Source organism: Coregonus lavaretus, assembly GCF_964263955.1.
Source record: "Coregonus lavaretus genome assembly, contig: SUPER_36_unloc_1, whole genome shotgun sequence".
Lineage (NCBI taxonomy): Eukaryota > Metazoa > Chordata > Actinopteri > Salmoniformes > Salmonidae > Coregonus > Coregonus lavaretus.
Genome location: NW_028167175.1, coordinates 959720 through 976233, shown reverse-complemented (window position 1 = coordinate 976233; position 16514 = coordinate 959720). Strand labels below are relative to the sequence as shown.

General features: G+C 42.6%; 1 protein-coding gene across 1 annotated transcript in view; it reads right to left on the bottom strand.

Annotated features, from left to right (window-relative positions):
* The window catches only part of LOC311111056 (paired box protein Pax-2a-like), a gene marked incomplete at its 3' end in the record, with an annotated part of 75122 nt that extends 59091 nt beyond the window's left edge, over positions 1-16031 (bottom strand). The window contains exons 1-5 of the mRNA XM_084189056.1: positions 15983-16031; positions 14215-14380; positions 13143-13340; positions 7286-7365; positions 5031-5150 (exon numbers count right to left, since the gene is read on the bottom strand). Coding sequence (XP_084045182.1) covers positions 5031-5150; positions 7286-7365; positions 13143-13340; positions 14215-14380; positions 15983-16025 — 607 coding nt within the window. The 5' untranslated portion in view covers positions 16026-16031. The remainder of the gene's footprint in view (positions 1-5030; positions 5151-7285; positions 7366-13142; positions 13341-14214; positions 14381-15982) is intronic.
* Positions 16032-16514: the final 483 nt, after the last annotated feature.

Genomic DNA, 16514 nt, shown 5'->3' with positions numbered 1-16514 from the left:
GGGTTGGGGGTGTGGAGGGGAGAGAGGAGAGAGGAGAGGGGGACGGGGACAAGGATATTAATTTGTGAGGTAATAGCTTTTCTCTGCGGAATTGCAAATTCCCATATATATGGACAGCGGACAGGACATCCATGGTCACCAACGACACACGACATTTGGCTACGACCCAAATGGCACTTTATTCCTTATATAGTGCACTTCCAGGGCCCTGGTCAAAAGTAGTACACTATAAAGGGAATAGGGTACCCTTTAGTATACAGCCCATCTCCAGAGGTCCCCTCTCTCTCTCTCTCCTCTCCTCTTCTCTCTCTCTCTCCTCTCCTCTGCACGCTCTGTCCTGGCTGGCAACAATAGCTGCCAAGTGTAACATGCTACTTTTAATTTGCAATAACACATGACAAAGCCAGATTAATGGCTCTTATGACACGGGTGTCCCTGGCGCCGGTCTTCTCCAGGACCCAGTGTACATAACGCGTGTCACACTACATTATCTCTACATCCCTCTAGTAATGGGGGGGACCTGCTTTCTTTAAAGGGCATCCGCTGCTGAGTTGGAACTTAGGAGCTGACTGACTGGTCCACCTTGGCACAGAGCCACAGTCCAGCCGCGGTTCTGGACCTCTACACACCAGAGTCCGTCCGTTTTGCTGCGGTGAGCCGCCGCTGTGAACTTGTTGTTATTGCCATAGCTACCATGGCTGCTGGTTTTTTTTCACCTGTTTGATAAAGACTGTCTTTATCCGTCTGTCTTCTATAAATGTCCCTATGTGCAGAGCTAATATTGTGTACAGGAGTTATCCTTTCTACATTAAAGTCAACTCTGGGGCTAATTCTCTGCACCACACATTTGGAGAAACGTGGTGGTGGTGTGTGAGGTAACATTCCATCTCTAAAAAGAGTTTGTGCCGTGATCAGACAGTAATAATCAGCCTTAGCAAGTTTAACAGGGCTCAGCTCATAGAAGGCTAAAGTTAAAGACTGGACTATGGGGACATTTAATCCAATGCATTAACCAATACCTGTACACAGCCCTTCTGAAATTAGCCCACTCAACCTTCCTCATCCCCATATTGTTATTTTATTTTGCTCATTTGCACCCCCAGTATCTCTATTTGCACATCATCTCTTGCACATCTATCACTCCAGTGTTAAAACTACATTGTAATTATTTTTCACTATGGCCTATTTATTGCCTTACCTCCATAACTTGCTACATTTGCACACACTGTATATATATTTTCTGTGGTATTTTTGACATTATGTTTTGTTTTACCCATATGTAACTCTGTGTTGTTGTTTTTAATCGCACTGCTTTGCTTTATCTTGGCCAGGTCGCAGTTGTAAATGAGAACTTGTTCTCAACTGTCTTACCTGGTTAAATAAAGGTGAAATAAAATAAAATATAAATAAAAAATACCACAGCAGCATACCTTAACAAATACATCATCAAAAATAAGTTGAAAGAACAAACAGCTTTTGAAACACTGACCTGTGGTGTTAGTATGAAACACTGATCTGTGGTGTTAGTATGAAACACTGATCTGTGGTCTTAGTATGAAACACTGATCTGTGGTGTTAGTATGAAACACTGATCTGTGGTCTTAGTATGAAACACTGATATGTGGTGTTAGTATGAAACACTGATCTGTGGTCTTAGTATGAAACACTGACCTGTGGTCTTAGTATGAAACACTGACCTGTGGTGTTAGTATGAAACACTGACCTGTGGTGTTAGTATGAAACACTGACCTGTGGTGTTAGTATGAAACACTGACCTGTGGTGTTAGTATGAAACACTGACCTGTGGTCTTAGTATGAAACACTGACCTGTGGTGTTAGTATGAAACACTGATCTGTGGTGTTAGTATGAAACACTGACCTGTGGTCAGATAACCAGTCCTAAAGTCTTAGTATGGGTATTTTACATTTGGTATAAAACAAATAATGCTGTGAATAATAACACACAAATGAATATTGTGTTTGAATATTGAGAATACAGATATAGAGAACATTGTCGTTGTAGGGTGCAGCGTATCTCGAGTTCCATAAATACGAAATGTATTTTAAGTACCCTAAATAGCCATTATTTGCGAGCTATAATTTACTGGGACACATATTAGAGTAAAGCGTGATGCCATCTAGCTACAGAGTCATGATATCGGATGCAATATACTATTTTTCCAAACGGTGGCTTGCGGCGAGACATTGTTTTTAAAGCACTGTTTTGATGAGCCATGATGTGTGAGAGAGGATTGAGGGCCTGGGGTTGATCTGTTAGATAAACTATCACTGTCCCTCGGCCTGTGGTTCCAGGTGGGTACTATTGACTGGGGCTGGAGAGGGAGTATGTAACAACCATATCGCCCTCCTACACACCCCTACCCGACCACCCTACACTCCCCTACCCGACCACCCTACACTCCCCTACCCGACCACCCTACACTCCCCTACCCGACCATCCTACACTCCCCTACCCGACCATCCTACACTCCCCTACCCGACCACCCTACACTCCCCTACCCGACCACCCTACACTCCCCTACCCAACCACCCTACACCCCCTGCTTCCCTCTGCTCTCACTAGGGCTGGAGAGGGAGTATTTGTGCGTCCCAAATGGCACCCTATTCCCTATTTTCCCCATAGGGCTCGGGTCAAAAGTAGTGCACTATATAGGGAATAGGGCACCATTCTGGACGCACCTTATATAAGAACCACAGACCCCCGTTCCTTCGACACCCCCCCCACCACCCACCACCCCCGCTTCCCTCTGCTCTGCTCTTTCATCAGCATGCCGCCCGGGCCAGGGAACTTAAATCAAGGAAATGGCAGGACATCAAGGAGATCATTTGAGACTGAATAGCCGTAGAAACATGGGGCTGTCATCTATTAGAGGAGAGGACCCTCCAAAACACGCCGCCGAGCAGCTCTCCTCGCTCTCTCTACGAGCCCCTCTCTCTGTCCTTACAGGTCCTTCCTCACCATGTCCTCTAATGCCTCTCTCTCTCTTTCTCTCTCTCTCTCTCTCTCTGTCTCTCTCTGTCTCTCTCTCTCTCTCTCTCTCTCTCTCTGTCTCTCTCTCTGTCTCTCTCTCTCTCTGTCTCTCTCTCTCTCTCTCTGTCTCTCTCTCTCTCTCTCTCTCTCTCTCTCTCTCTCTCTCTCTCTCTCTCTCTCTCTCTCTCTCTGTGTCTCTCTCTCTCTCTCTCTGTGTCTCTCTGTCTCTCTCTGTGTCTCTCTGTCTCTCTCTCTCTCTCTCTCTCTCTCTCTCTCTGTCTCTCTGTCTCTCTCTGTCTCTCTGTCTCTCTCTCTAGCTGTCCTTCTAGGTCCTTCCTCACCATGTCCTCTAATGCCTACTCTGCCCTTCAGTATCAATCTGCATAGAAATGTGTGCCTTCTATCATCCGATGACTAGATATTACACCCCGGCTAATAGGAAAGAGCTCTTGTAGAATAGTCTGAAAATGAACTCTTTTAAAATGTCAGACGTTTGCATTATGCCTTACGATCTCTCTCTGCTAGCAGCATCTCTTTACAGGGGAAGATAGTTGATTATGTCATTTGCCATGTCCACGTCATGCTGGTTTTTATATCTCTGCCAGGAAATCTACCTTTGACATGTCATTAGTCATCCCTCCATCCCTCCATCCTTCCATTCCTCCATCCCTCCACACAGCACACTCATAAAACATTATATTCCACCGAATACCCCCACAAACCCTGCTCGGTGCTCGCGCTTCCACCTGACAAATGTCATACAGGACAAAAAAAAAAAAAAAACGGTATGCAAACCTACCGCATATCGTCGTACGCTCATTAGCTATGTTCCTTACATACTGCAGAAATAAGGGACTCATTCCCCTCCCAGTTTGACATACCTGCCCTTTCCCCCGACGCCAGTCCCCTTCCATCGTGTTCATATCCTCTTAACACAGTGTGGTTGTGAATGAATGATCCTGTTCCATTATTCTCACCAGATGCTTATGTAGTGACATTAGAAAGCCTGTTGCTTACAGATCCAATAATCTATATGGCCTCAGGCTTCTTATATCCACTAACCTACACTTTGAGTCAGTAAAAAGAGAGGGGAAGAGAGACGGGGAGACGGGGGGGGGGGAGAGAGAACGAGCAAGAGAGAAAGAGAAAACGAGGAATAAAGGGAGAGAGAGAGAGAACGAGCAAGAGAGAGAGAGAGAACACGAAGGATAAAGGGAGAGAGAGAGGATGAGGGATAAAGGGAGAGAGAGAGGATGAGGTGCTGCTGGTGTTAAAAGTGTCTTCTACAGCGGAGGTGGTAGACGTTGGTTCCTTGAGTGACCTGGGTGGTTGGCTACATCATCTTGACATGTAATTATCTAAGCCCCTCTTAATCACTTCAAACAAAGATTAATTGCACAAGACAACAGTGGAGGTCATGTCTTCAAATCAAACAGCTCTTCCTCTTCTTCTTGACACACTAGAACACATTATCATGGTACATTTAGCCCTCATGGTTTTACTGTGCTATCGCTGGGCTCTGGCAATGCACATCAGACTGTCTGATGCTGTACACTAGCTAGTCGTGTATGTTGTTATGAAGACTGTGAGCTGTGCTATTTAGTATTTTCTATTTTGAATGGAAATGCTCTGATCCGTTCTGATCTGAAGTATATCCATGTTAGAACACATCAAACTCGTCAAGGTGCTCTGAGCCAGACAACATCAAGGTGCTCTGAGTCAGACAACATCAAGGTGCTCTGAGCCAGACAACATCAAGGTGCTCTGAGTCAGACAACATCAAGGTGCTCTGAGTCAGACAACATCAAGGTGCTCTGAGTCAGACAACATCAAGGTGCTCTGAGTCAGACAACATCAAGGTGCTCTGAGTCAGACAACATCAAGGTGCTCTGAGCCAGACAACATCAAGGTGCTCTGAGTCAGACAACATCAAGGTGCTCTGAGTCAGACAACAACAAGGTGCTCTGAGTCAGACAACAACACCACAGCATTCTGGGACAGATACTATTCTCAGGAATGAGACTGGCTCTTCTCTTACCTTCATCTCGTTTTCTCTTCTCGCCGTTTGACCGGGGAATACCCAGGATGCCGTTGATGGAGTAGGACCCCACAGGGTCATTGGAAGGGCTTGTTACAGGTGGAGAGGCCTGGCTCGGTACTGAGGGAAAAGAGACATTTTATAATTATTATTTAACCTTCATTTTGTGGTCCTGTGTAGCTCAGTCAGTAGAGCATGGCACTTGCAGGATCGTGGGTTCAATTCCCAGGACACCCATAAGAACATGTATGCACGCAGTAGCCTACTGTAAGTTGCTTTGGATGTAAGCATCTACTAAATGGTATATAATATTATTATTTTGACAGGTTGTTCAGTTGAGTAGAAAATACCTATTTTTCAATGGAGACAAGGCGATTAACATGGGTTGGGATTATGATAGATCTTACTCATGGTGTGGCCTGGTGTAAGGGTTATGGTTATGATAGATCTTACTCATGGTGTGGCCTGGTGTAAGGGTTATGGTTAGGGTTATGATAGATCTTACCCATGGTGTGGCCTGGTGTAAGGGTTAGGGTTAGGGTTAGGGTTATGATAGATCTTACCCATGGTGTGGCCTGGTGTAAGGGTTAGGGTTATGATAGATCTTACCCATGGTGTGGCCTGGTGTAAGGGTTAGGATTAGGGTTATGATAGATCTTACCCATGGTGTGGCCTGGTGTAAGGGTTAGGGTTATGATAGATCTTACCCATGGTGTAGCCTGGTGTTAGGGTTAGGGTTATAATAGATCTTACCCATGGTGTGGCCTGGTGTAAGGGTTAGGGTTATGATAGATCTTACCCATGGTGTGGCCTGGTGTAAGAGATGGGGTTAGGGTTATGATAGATCTTACCCATGGTGTGACCTGGTGTAAGGGTTATGGTTAGGGTTATGATAGATCTTACCCATGGTGTGGCCTGGTGTAAGGGTTAGGGTTATGATAGATCTTACCCATGGTGTGGCCTGGTGTAAGGATTAGGGTTATGATAGATCTTACCCATGGTGTGGCCTGGTGTAAGGGTTAGGGTTATGATAGATCTTACCCATGGTGTGGCCTGGTGTAAGAGATGGGGTTAGGGTTATGATAGATCTTACCCATGGTGTGACCTGGTGTAAGGGTTATGGTTAGGGTTATGATAGATCTTACCCATGGTGTGGCCTGGTGTAAGGGTTAGGGTTATGATAGATCTTACCCATGGTGTGGCCTGGTGTAAAGGTTAGGGTTATGATAGATCTTACCCATGGTGTGGCCTGGTGTAAGGGTTAGGGTTATGATAGATCTTACCCATGGTGTGGCCTGTTGTAAGGGTTAGGGTTATGATAGATCTTACCCATGCTGTGGCCTGGTGTAAGGGTTAGGGTTATGAATGATCTTACCCATGGTGTGGCCTGGTGTAAGGATTAGGGTTATGATAGATCTTACCCATGGTGTGGCCTGTTGTAAGGGTTAGGGTTATGATAGATCTTACCCATGGTGCGGCCTGGTGTAAGGGTTAGGGTTATGATAGATCTTACCCATGGTGTGGCCTGGTGTAAGGGTTAGGGTTATGATAGATCTTACCCATGGTGTGGCCTGTTGTAAGGATTAGGGTTATGATAGATCTTACCCATGGTGTGGCCTGGTGTAAGGGTTAGGGTTATGATAGATCTTACCCATGGTGTGGCCTGTTGTAAGGGTTAGGGTTATGATAGATCTTACCCATGGTGTGGCCTGGTGTAAGGATTAGGGTTATGATAGATCTTACCCATGGTGTGGCCTGTTGTAAGGGTTAGGGTTATGATAGATCTTACCCATGCTGTGGCCTGGTGTAAGGATTAGGGTTATGATAGATCTTACCCATGGTGTGGCCTGTTGTAAGGGTTAGGGTTATGATAGATCTTACCCATGGTGTGGCCTGGTGTAAGGGTTAGGGTTATGATAGATCTTACCCATGGTGTGGCCTGGTGTAAGGATTAGGGTTATGATAGATCTTACCCATGGTGTGGCCTGGTGTAAGGGTTAGGGTTATGATAGATCTTACCCATGGTGTGGCCTGGTGTAAGGGTTAGGGTTATGATAGATCTTACCCATGGTGTGGCCTGGTGTAAGGATTAGGGTTATGATAGATCTTACCCATGGTGTGGCCTGGTTTAAGGGTTAGGGTTAGGGTTATGATAGATCTTACCCATGGTGTGGCCTGGTGTAAGGATTAGGGTTATGATAGATCTTACCCATGGTGTGGCCTGGTGTAAGGATTAGGGTTATGATAGATCTTACCCATGGTGTGGCCTGGTGCAGACAGGGATGTTCCATCTGGAGAGGGGTGGAAAGGCTGCTGGACTTTTGTTCGTATTATCCTGTGATCACAGGAAAGAAAAGATCGTGTCAGTACTGCCTCCTGCTCTTGGATCAGTTGACTGGCAAGATGGCGTCAGTGCTGCCTCCTTCTCTTGGATCAGTTGACTGGCAAGATGGTGTCAGTGCTGCCTCCTTCTCTTGGATCAGTTGACTGGCAAGATGGCGTCAGTACTGCCTCCTTCTCTTGGATCAGTTGACTGGCTTTTTACACAATACAGCATCATTTGAACATTGCCGTGAATGAAGGGCCAGAATGGTCTGTGGTTAACTTGTTTGTTTTTTTGCAACCTAAACCTCTTCCAATCACAGATTGGATGTTGTTGAATAGATGTTGGACTATATTCCCTATATATAGTGCACTATGTTTTACCAGGACCCATAGTGCTATGTGTCTGAGTGAGACCAGGACCCATAGTGCTTTGTGTCTGAGTGAGACCAGGACCCATAGTGCTTTGTGTCTGAGTGAGACCAGGACCCATAGTGCTGTGTGTCTGAGTGAGACCAGGACCCATAGTGCTATGTGTCTGAGTGAGACCAGGACCCATAGTGCTGTGTGTCTGAGTGAGACCAGGACCCATAGTGCTTTGTGTCTGAGTGAGACCAGGACCCATAGTGCTTTGTGTCTGAGTGAGATGTCAGTAGTAAGGATCCAATCCAATCCAAACTCCAGATGTAGAAACAGCAGTGCCTACGTGTTATAAAACCTACTGTACCTTTAAAAGGTGAGATATAGAGAAGAAAAGTCTTCATTCCACTTCTGCTCTGAGAGGTGATCTTGCAAACAAAGCATGAAATCACATCAATTCACCTCAATGATTGGCTTCACTGGTTCTACCTGGCCTGAGCTAATCAGCTCTCCTTCTCTCTTTCTCTCTCTTTCCTCCCTTCTTTCCCTCTCTCCCTCCCACACGGTAAAGGTTTACAGGGCTCTCTCTCTGACTGCTGGTCCTTGGCTTGGCCAGGACTGCGTCCCAAATGGCACCCTATTCCCCATTTGTGCACTACTTTTGACCCGAGCCCTATGGCACCCATAGCCCTATATCCCTACGGGCCATGGTCAAAAGTAGTGCACTATATAGGGAATAGGGTGCCATTTGGGACAGGTCTCTAAAGCTTCAGCAGCAGCAGCCCCCCATTGCCAACCCCAGTGTGGACGAGGGTCTATTGATCGAGGGCTTGGGGAGAAAAAGTTGGGGATTAGTCACAGGCCCAAACAGATGCAAATAGAAAGCTATAAATTATATGTGACAGGAAAGCAATATTTCCTTATTGCCTTGCACAAGCTTACGCCAGCATTAGATTCCTTTAAACTGACTGGCACCGTGGGGAAGAGGGAGCTGTCATTGTAATGTGTAAACTTTAAAACTATTTATCATGTATGACGTGGTGTGTTCCTATTTTAGAACACGGGCGGAGCGTAAAAGGTGGAGTAAGGACTTTGAGGATGAATAATGGCACGTATCCCAGTTCACGTTTGGTTGGTTTCCTAATCCTTAACACAGCTCTGTTGTTGTGAATTGGAGGTTTCTTTGTATTTTATTAACAAAAAGAGTATTGTTATTTAAGGCCTCTATTTTATTAGATAATGTTACAAATTGAACCGCTTGGCCTGAAACTGAACAATTTAGCAATTTACACCATCTACAGTATTTTAGACGTTAACTAAAAGACTAAGCCTTTGGGGGCGGGGTTTTAAAAAATATATTTAACAATTATTGAATTTGGCCTTTACTACTAAAGCCCATAGAAACGCATTGAATAACACATTCATAAATGGCAAAACAGACAGTCAAAACATTTATCATAAGGAATAAGGTGTTGAAGTGTCTGTCCTATATCTAGTAGATATCAGAAAGCTCAGGAAATAGTGGACACATATTTAACCCCTTTTTTTTTTTTTGGCACAAAACTACCTCCATAACTCCATTCATTTTTTTAAACCGGTACCAAGTTACCGTCAGACGAGAGTCCCATGACACTTGTGGAGGTCGTAAAATTGAGAATATCATCGTGTTGGTGAGAATCTCATCTTTCCATAGAGCGTTCATATTAGTTTGTAGGCTAAACCATTCGGGACGCTACAGACTTATTCGTGAGAAGACCGATTTTTTCGGGGATGTCTCATGGTCTGACAAACACCGCTGTAGCGGCGGAAGGCCGACATAGGTGGATGTGGAGGATTGAGACGCAGCCCATGCTAAAAAAAAGAAAGATATCTCTAGCTTAAACTGATGGATTTTGATGGGGATTTTTGTATTATTATGTTACTTAGATTGATGCACGGGTGCGTCAATAGACTCGTCATGATTTTAATTTAAACCCCTCAAATCTAGTATTTATGTTGTAGACTGCAGACTCAAAGGGCTAAGATATTCAACTATGTATTGTTAAGATGCCTGTGATATTGATATTGTTTGGGGGGTTCAAGGAGTAAAGTATCCACCACTGTCAGACCTCTCCTTAGGGCAAAGCTACAATACAATGACTAGCCTTCCCAGAGATCACATATCAATATTTTATTTGCATTTTTTCACTGCTCTCCATAGCAGTTATTTGACCCCCTGACTTCTGTGTGCAATATAAATCCAAAGACTTTATTTGGAATACATGTTCTTGATATCGAATAAGCAATTTGGAGGAATGAATTAATGACTTAGCTGTTGCTGAAAATCCCCTGAAGAAATATTAAAATTGCTTTACTTCTGAATCAATATTATTGAGCGCCATTGAGGACCTTTTTTATGTCTAGTAGCCGTTAGCAGCGTTACTTGTTGTGGGAGGTAATTTCTTCCTTGTGGCGCGGTGGCCCAGACCCAGTCCAGCCAGACACCAAGTACAACAGGATCTCTGTAACAGTTAATAATGCATGCAGGGGAAGAGTGTTTAAACCTAGAACATCCTCTTATGTCAACAGTCCTGGCTGGGGTCACTTTTGTTTGGCCATAAAACCCTTTAGAGTAGCGGTCAGTAGTCCCAGTCCTTCCCTTTGTCTAAGCTTCATTAGAGTAGCCAACGCTCCTGGGATTCACCTTGTTTACAGATAAGTGCTATACCAGCCAACGCTCCTGTGATTCACCTTGTTTACAGATAAGTGCTAAACTAGCCAACGCTCCTGTGATTCACCTTGTTTACAGATAAGTGCTATACCAGCCAACGCTCCTGTGATTCACCTTGTTTACAGATAAGTGCTATACCAGCCAACGCTCCTGTGATTCACCTTGTTTACAGATAAGTGCTATACCAGCCAACGCTCCTGTGATTCACCTTGTTTACAGATAAGTGCTATACCAGCCAACGCTCCTGTGATTCACCTTGTTTACAGATAAGTGCTAAACTAGCCAACGCTCCTGTGATTCACCTTGTTTACAGATAAGTTTACAGATATATTGTTTACAGATATACTAGCCAATACGAAGTTACTGCTGGTCTATTGCATACATGGTGAACTGGATGGAACCTCAACCAATGTTTCGAATACCATTTTAGAACACACTTCCTGGGAATGTGTAGCGTGTTTGTAACTGTTATTGACTCATAATCCTATGCATATAGCCTACTGATGCATGCTTAGCATTCAGCCTTTCACTGTAGAACAGACTTTATGGTCTCAAGAAAGCAGGTTTATACAAATGTTTCATACAATTATTATCCAACAATTCTGTCAAAATATTTAATTGGACCAACTTGGGTTAAAACCATGTGTGTTTGAGTATATGCATGCGTGCGTGTGTGTGTGTGTGTGTGTGTGTGTGTGTGTGTGTGTGTGTGTGTGTGTGTGTGTGTGTATGTATGTATGCAGGGCCTGCGTGTGTGTGTGTGTGTGTGTGTGTGTGTGTGTGTGTGTGTGTGTGTGTGTGTGTGTGTGTGTGTGTGTGTGTGTGTGTGTGTGTGTGTGTGTGTGTGTGTGTGTGTGTGTGTGTGTGTGTGTGTGTGTGTGTGTTGCAGCAGGGTGAGAATAAGGTGTAAAATAATTGAAATTTAAAATGTAACCTCTAAAAGGTTCTTCACTTCACAAAGAGAAATATTCAGCATTGTGAAATAAAATAAATTCAAAGTAGCTCTCATCTTTGGGTAATAGAATTACATTTATTTTTATTCAAATTTTAATATCCCCCCATAATTAACAAAGACACATAGTGGCTTATTTCAGTTCAAAATAGCAAAGCGAGATTGAATTTGATTCTAATTGAAAACTTTATAGGTGGGTCTTTTAATGATATGAATGTACATTGTGAATATATCACATACATGTGTCTGAGCCTGCTTAAATGGTCCTTTTTAAGCAACCACGAGGCATGAAATGAATTTTTCTTCAGCTCTTTCTCTATTTAAAAGATGTCTTGTGTGGGGCTGTCTGTCCACGCTCTTTTTTTGCAGTCAGCTCATTAAAGTGTAATGCTGATGCTGCCTCTATGGAACACTGCCTCTTAACGAAAGTTCATCACCAAGGATCTCTGGCGGGTAGGGGGTCTCTCTCTCTGTCTCTTTCTCCCCCTCCCCTCTCTCACAATGCTATCTCTGCTCTCTCTCTCTCTCTCTCTCTGCTATCTCTCTCTCACCCCAGGTCTGTTTCACCAATGCACTCAAAAGTCCTCTTTGTGATCATGATGTTTCCTTGTTACTTGACAGAAGTGAAGGCTATATGTGATGGTATTATAATACAGTTCTCCATATCAACCATAAATACACCTTCTGACCTCAACCTTGCCCATTGTGGCAGGCGGGATCCTCTCCAAATTATATTTGTTTGGGGAAGTTTTCAGAATATTTATGTACATAAAATGTCATTTGATAATGAATTCATAACACGTGTTTTTAGTGAAAATACACTTCCCCCTATTTGTTTGGCTGGTTGGACAAATAAATGACTATAGGCCTAATGCTTTGGCAGATAACAATCACACTATTTTACAAACTGTAACAGCGATATGACAAATAACACAAAACGCAACTGCATTTACCAAAGGCAAATCGGAGAAAAAATATAAGATTTATATACATACAGGTACTCGTTTTGAAATAGACCGCACGACTCCACAAAGCTTCAAACCAAACCAGCTACAGGCCTACTCTGTAAAGAAAATGTCCTATACAACACATTAGATGTGCTGGTATTGAACAATTGCTGGGCTTTCGGTGCCACGCGGGATCTGGTCACCGGCTTGGCCTATTGATCGGTTTTCATCCAGACAGATTCACTTCGTCCTAGATATAGGCTACTGCTGATTGCTGGGGGAGTTTGGACTGAAAGATTGAATTGCACGGTCGAGACCACCCGCGATGGGAGGAAAAAGTTTGTCAAACTCTGCAGTGCAGTGCAGTTCATAGATGGAAAACGTAAATTGATAGCAATACCCTGAGAGTTCATGAGGATTTTGAAGATGCTTTAGATATATTTGACCCCCGTAATTTGAGGCCTAAGCAGGTGTTTTAACCACTCACAAGTTAAATGTAGCCTAGGCATGCTGTTAAATAGTCATAAAAATGCTCTCCCCGTATAACAGCCAACGGATGTAAATAATGCCGTCTATAATAAAGGCTCCTGAAAAAGGAAAACGTAGGCTAGGCGTTGAGGCCTTAACATGGACAGACGAAATCACTGCTGCTATTATTGTCATTTGTCCATTTTCTTGATGAAATTTGCAAGGATGTTTCCCAATTTCATGATTGTATATATTTCCCAGATGTTTGAGGGTGACATATTAATATTTTACGTTTTCGTTCAAAGGAATAGGCTTATTGGTTATGTAATTATTAATAAATAAATATTATTTACCTGTTAATGGACGAGACGCTTGGAACCGTGTCGTTGTCACAGACGCCCTCAGCTAACAGTCTGTCTCTGATTTCCCACGCGAACATGGTCGGATTCTGGCGCTTGTAGTCCGCTATTTTATCCACAACCTTTGGAGTCGCCACTTTTGGTTTGGACCCCCCAATAACTCCTGGCTTTATACTGCCGGTCTCGTAGTATCTGCAACAATAATCAACAACGTATCGATCATGAAACATCTAGGCTATATGTTGGATGGACAATTCTTCGTTTTCTTGGCTAGAGTTGATTTCAATTATCATTAGATGTGTGGATGTTTTCGAGTGTTATGCACCTTATGCCCCCAAAATACTTTGTTACGCCTACAGGGCTTTTAACCCGTAAACATCTCCAAAATGTGCACATTGTCGTCTGAGGTAAACTTTATATATACTTCATAGCCTAGGCTATATTATATATCTGTGAGGTGGAGTGACTTAAAATCGTTGTAGGATCCAAATATAACAGCAAAGACTTATGGTCAAACAATTTAGCTATTCCTTCCGGGTACAACCCATTACAATGGTGTCCAACTTTATTCTCTGTGCCAAAAGATTAAGAAAAGATTAAGAAAACATGCAATTAATTTCAAATGACATGCTACCAAGTGTTGATATTTAACTAATTTAGACAAACATTCCAAGTGCATAAAACAAATACCTTTTAAAATCCTTTTGATAGCTGAAAAATATTTTAAAAACATTCAAATGTCGTACGGACACGAACCCAGTACAATTCAGTTGTAATCTGATATAGCCTAAATTACGGGGATGCCAGTTTAGCTGTGTACAGACACAGTACCTCTCCTCGTGATGGCTAGGATTAAGTCAGATATTGTTTCCTATCTCCTCATTACGTGCGTCTAATATACTGACGTGTTTCCTCCCTTTTTTTAGCCATGTTTTATTATATTTTGGTCAAATCTGTTTTATTTGGGATCTGCCAATATGTAGGGATAAGAGTTGCAGGACAGGTTCAATTTTTTTTTAGAATGCGTCTTTCCTTCTCATGATTGGTTGTTTTTTCTCCGTCTTACCTGCCCAGTATTTTGCTGACACAGCCGTGGCTGACCCGTAGTTGTCTCGAGATGTCACAGGGTCTCACTCCTTGGTGCGCGAGCTCTACGATCCGTGTCCTCACCACGTCAGGTAGGGGTCTGCCGTTGACAAACACCCCCCCTAGCTGGTTCACACCGCCGTGCCCTATATGGGAGACAACAACAGCACAGAAAACCATAACATTAAATACAGGGTGTGGGAGATTTTGCAGCATATATAGTATCACCTCAGCTATAAAAGCATTGTATTGCATTACAATGGTTCAATTGAACATTTTAGACATATCATATCTAAGCATACGGTCCTGTCTTTGAATGTGATAGTAGCCTAATGGTTGCCTGTATCCAAGCATGTCTTTTAAGATGGACATGTGGTGCTGGGTTGGAGGCTGTATTATTCTTTCCAAGGGACGTCATCAATTCATGTATTTTTTAAATGTTTATCAACTCTGTTTGTAGGCTTCTCTGAAGATGTGCGTGACAAGGTCAGGTAGGCTATAACTTTTATCGTTAAAAATGTTTTTACCCATTTTGAAGGGGAAACAGTATCATATTATAGCCTACCATTGGCTACTATAACATATTTGTACGTGAATAGTTGGTTGTCCAATATTGCTGCTCCATTGAATATAAGGCTAGAGTTTCCTGTAGGCTATCCAGTTCAATAGCAATGCTGTAATTTTACAATCCAAAAAATAAGGTATTTAACGACTTATAAACACATGCATCATTAGCATAAATGGTCTATATGATACTTGGAATATTCTTCATGCTTTAATTAGACCTATTATATTTTCTAAAATGTTGGCACTGCAGTAATAATACGTATTATCACTCCCCTATATCGTTTAATACAAGGCGGTTATATTTTCAACGCTGGCCCACGGCTCCGGTTGGCGATAGAGTTACACGCTCTTTCATTTTCTTTGCTCCGTAATTATAAATAATTAAGCGCTTTGATTACTCATATTACATATTATTTTGTAAATGAAGAAGGGGTAAATTATTTAAAAAAGCATGAGCGAAACAATATCTAAATGAAAAACAGACCCAATTCATTATTTCACCGTCACAACAACAATAAGGCCTATCAATTTCATGTCAAGTCAATTTTAACAATTTTATATTAAATTAAGATACTGTTTATTTTAATATATATATTGTTTAAGTGTTATTTGGTCAATCAATAAATTGCTGCCTATTACAATATTGGCCTAATAAATTGGCACGGACCTGTCATTGACTCTTATTAACCTGGTGACGGGTTTACTAATTCCAATGTTACATGTGGTGTTCTTCTATGTTTTTCTAATTTGGTAACGCTACGCAAAACCTAGGCCTGTTTAGGAGTTTATTATGCACAATTGAGAAAAATACCAACAAAGAATATATTAGATGTACGTGCTCCGGTCTGTAAATAAGCACATTTTATATACACAATATTTTCAGTATAAAAATAATTTAAAATGTGTCTTCCAAATATTAACATTCCCATTGAACTTCATTGGATTTGCGTTTTCCCTATGCCACTGTAATTCAGGCTACATGAAAACGCTGGAGGGTTTTTGTTTGTCAGTTGTGATATGCAACAAACATGCAGACGATGTTGCTTTGTCAATGAAATGAGTGCATCGCTGTCAACGATAATATTAGCTAGGCTATAGGCCTATCTATAATCATTATCTGTTTTCACAGGCTCAGTTTTCGTTGCAAACAACAATATCTGAAAAACTCATTATCTACTTACGGTGCATCGCTGAGAACGGATCTACTTTGCAGTGAATATCCATCGGATAGCAAAGGAAAGACGGATAATCAATGGAAGTCGCCGTTTCGCCTTTGTAATGCAGATAAAAATGGGAAGAATCTGAAAAACTTTATTCGATGAAAGATTTCGCTTTTCCCTCCACTCAGCCAATGAGAGGGTTGAAGTTCTTCTAAAAGTTGCGGTCGTGGTATCAGTCCGTGCCGAGAATAAGAGGCTACCGCTGGTCAGGTGCAGAACATGACCGACGCTTAGTTCATCAACGTGGAAAATGTTTTTCAGTTTGAGTTGGATTTTCAAAACCTGGAATAATGAGATGATTTTTCTCAGAACATGATGACGAATAGGACAAACCTTTACGTCTAAAACCGCTCCTGACAGTCCTGTGGTTATATAAATAGATCCTAGTTCCGGCCTTGATTTGCTGGTTGGTTGCGGTGGGTAGTACGCTCAGATACGCATAGACATGACAGAAGAAACATGGACACACTGTGGGAGTCTGGTGCCCCGATGT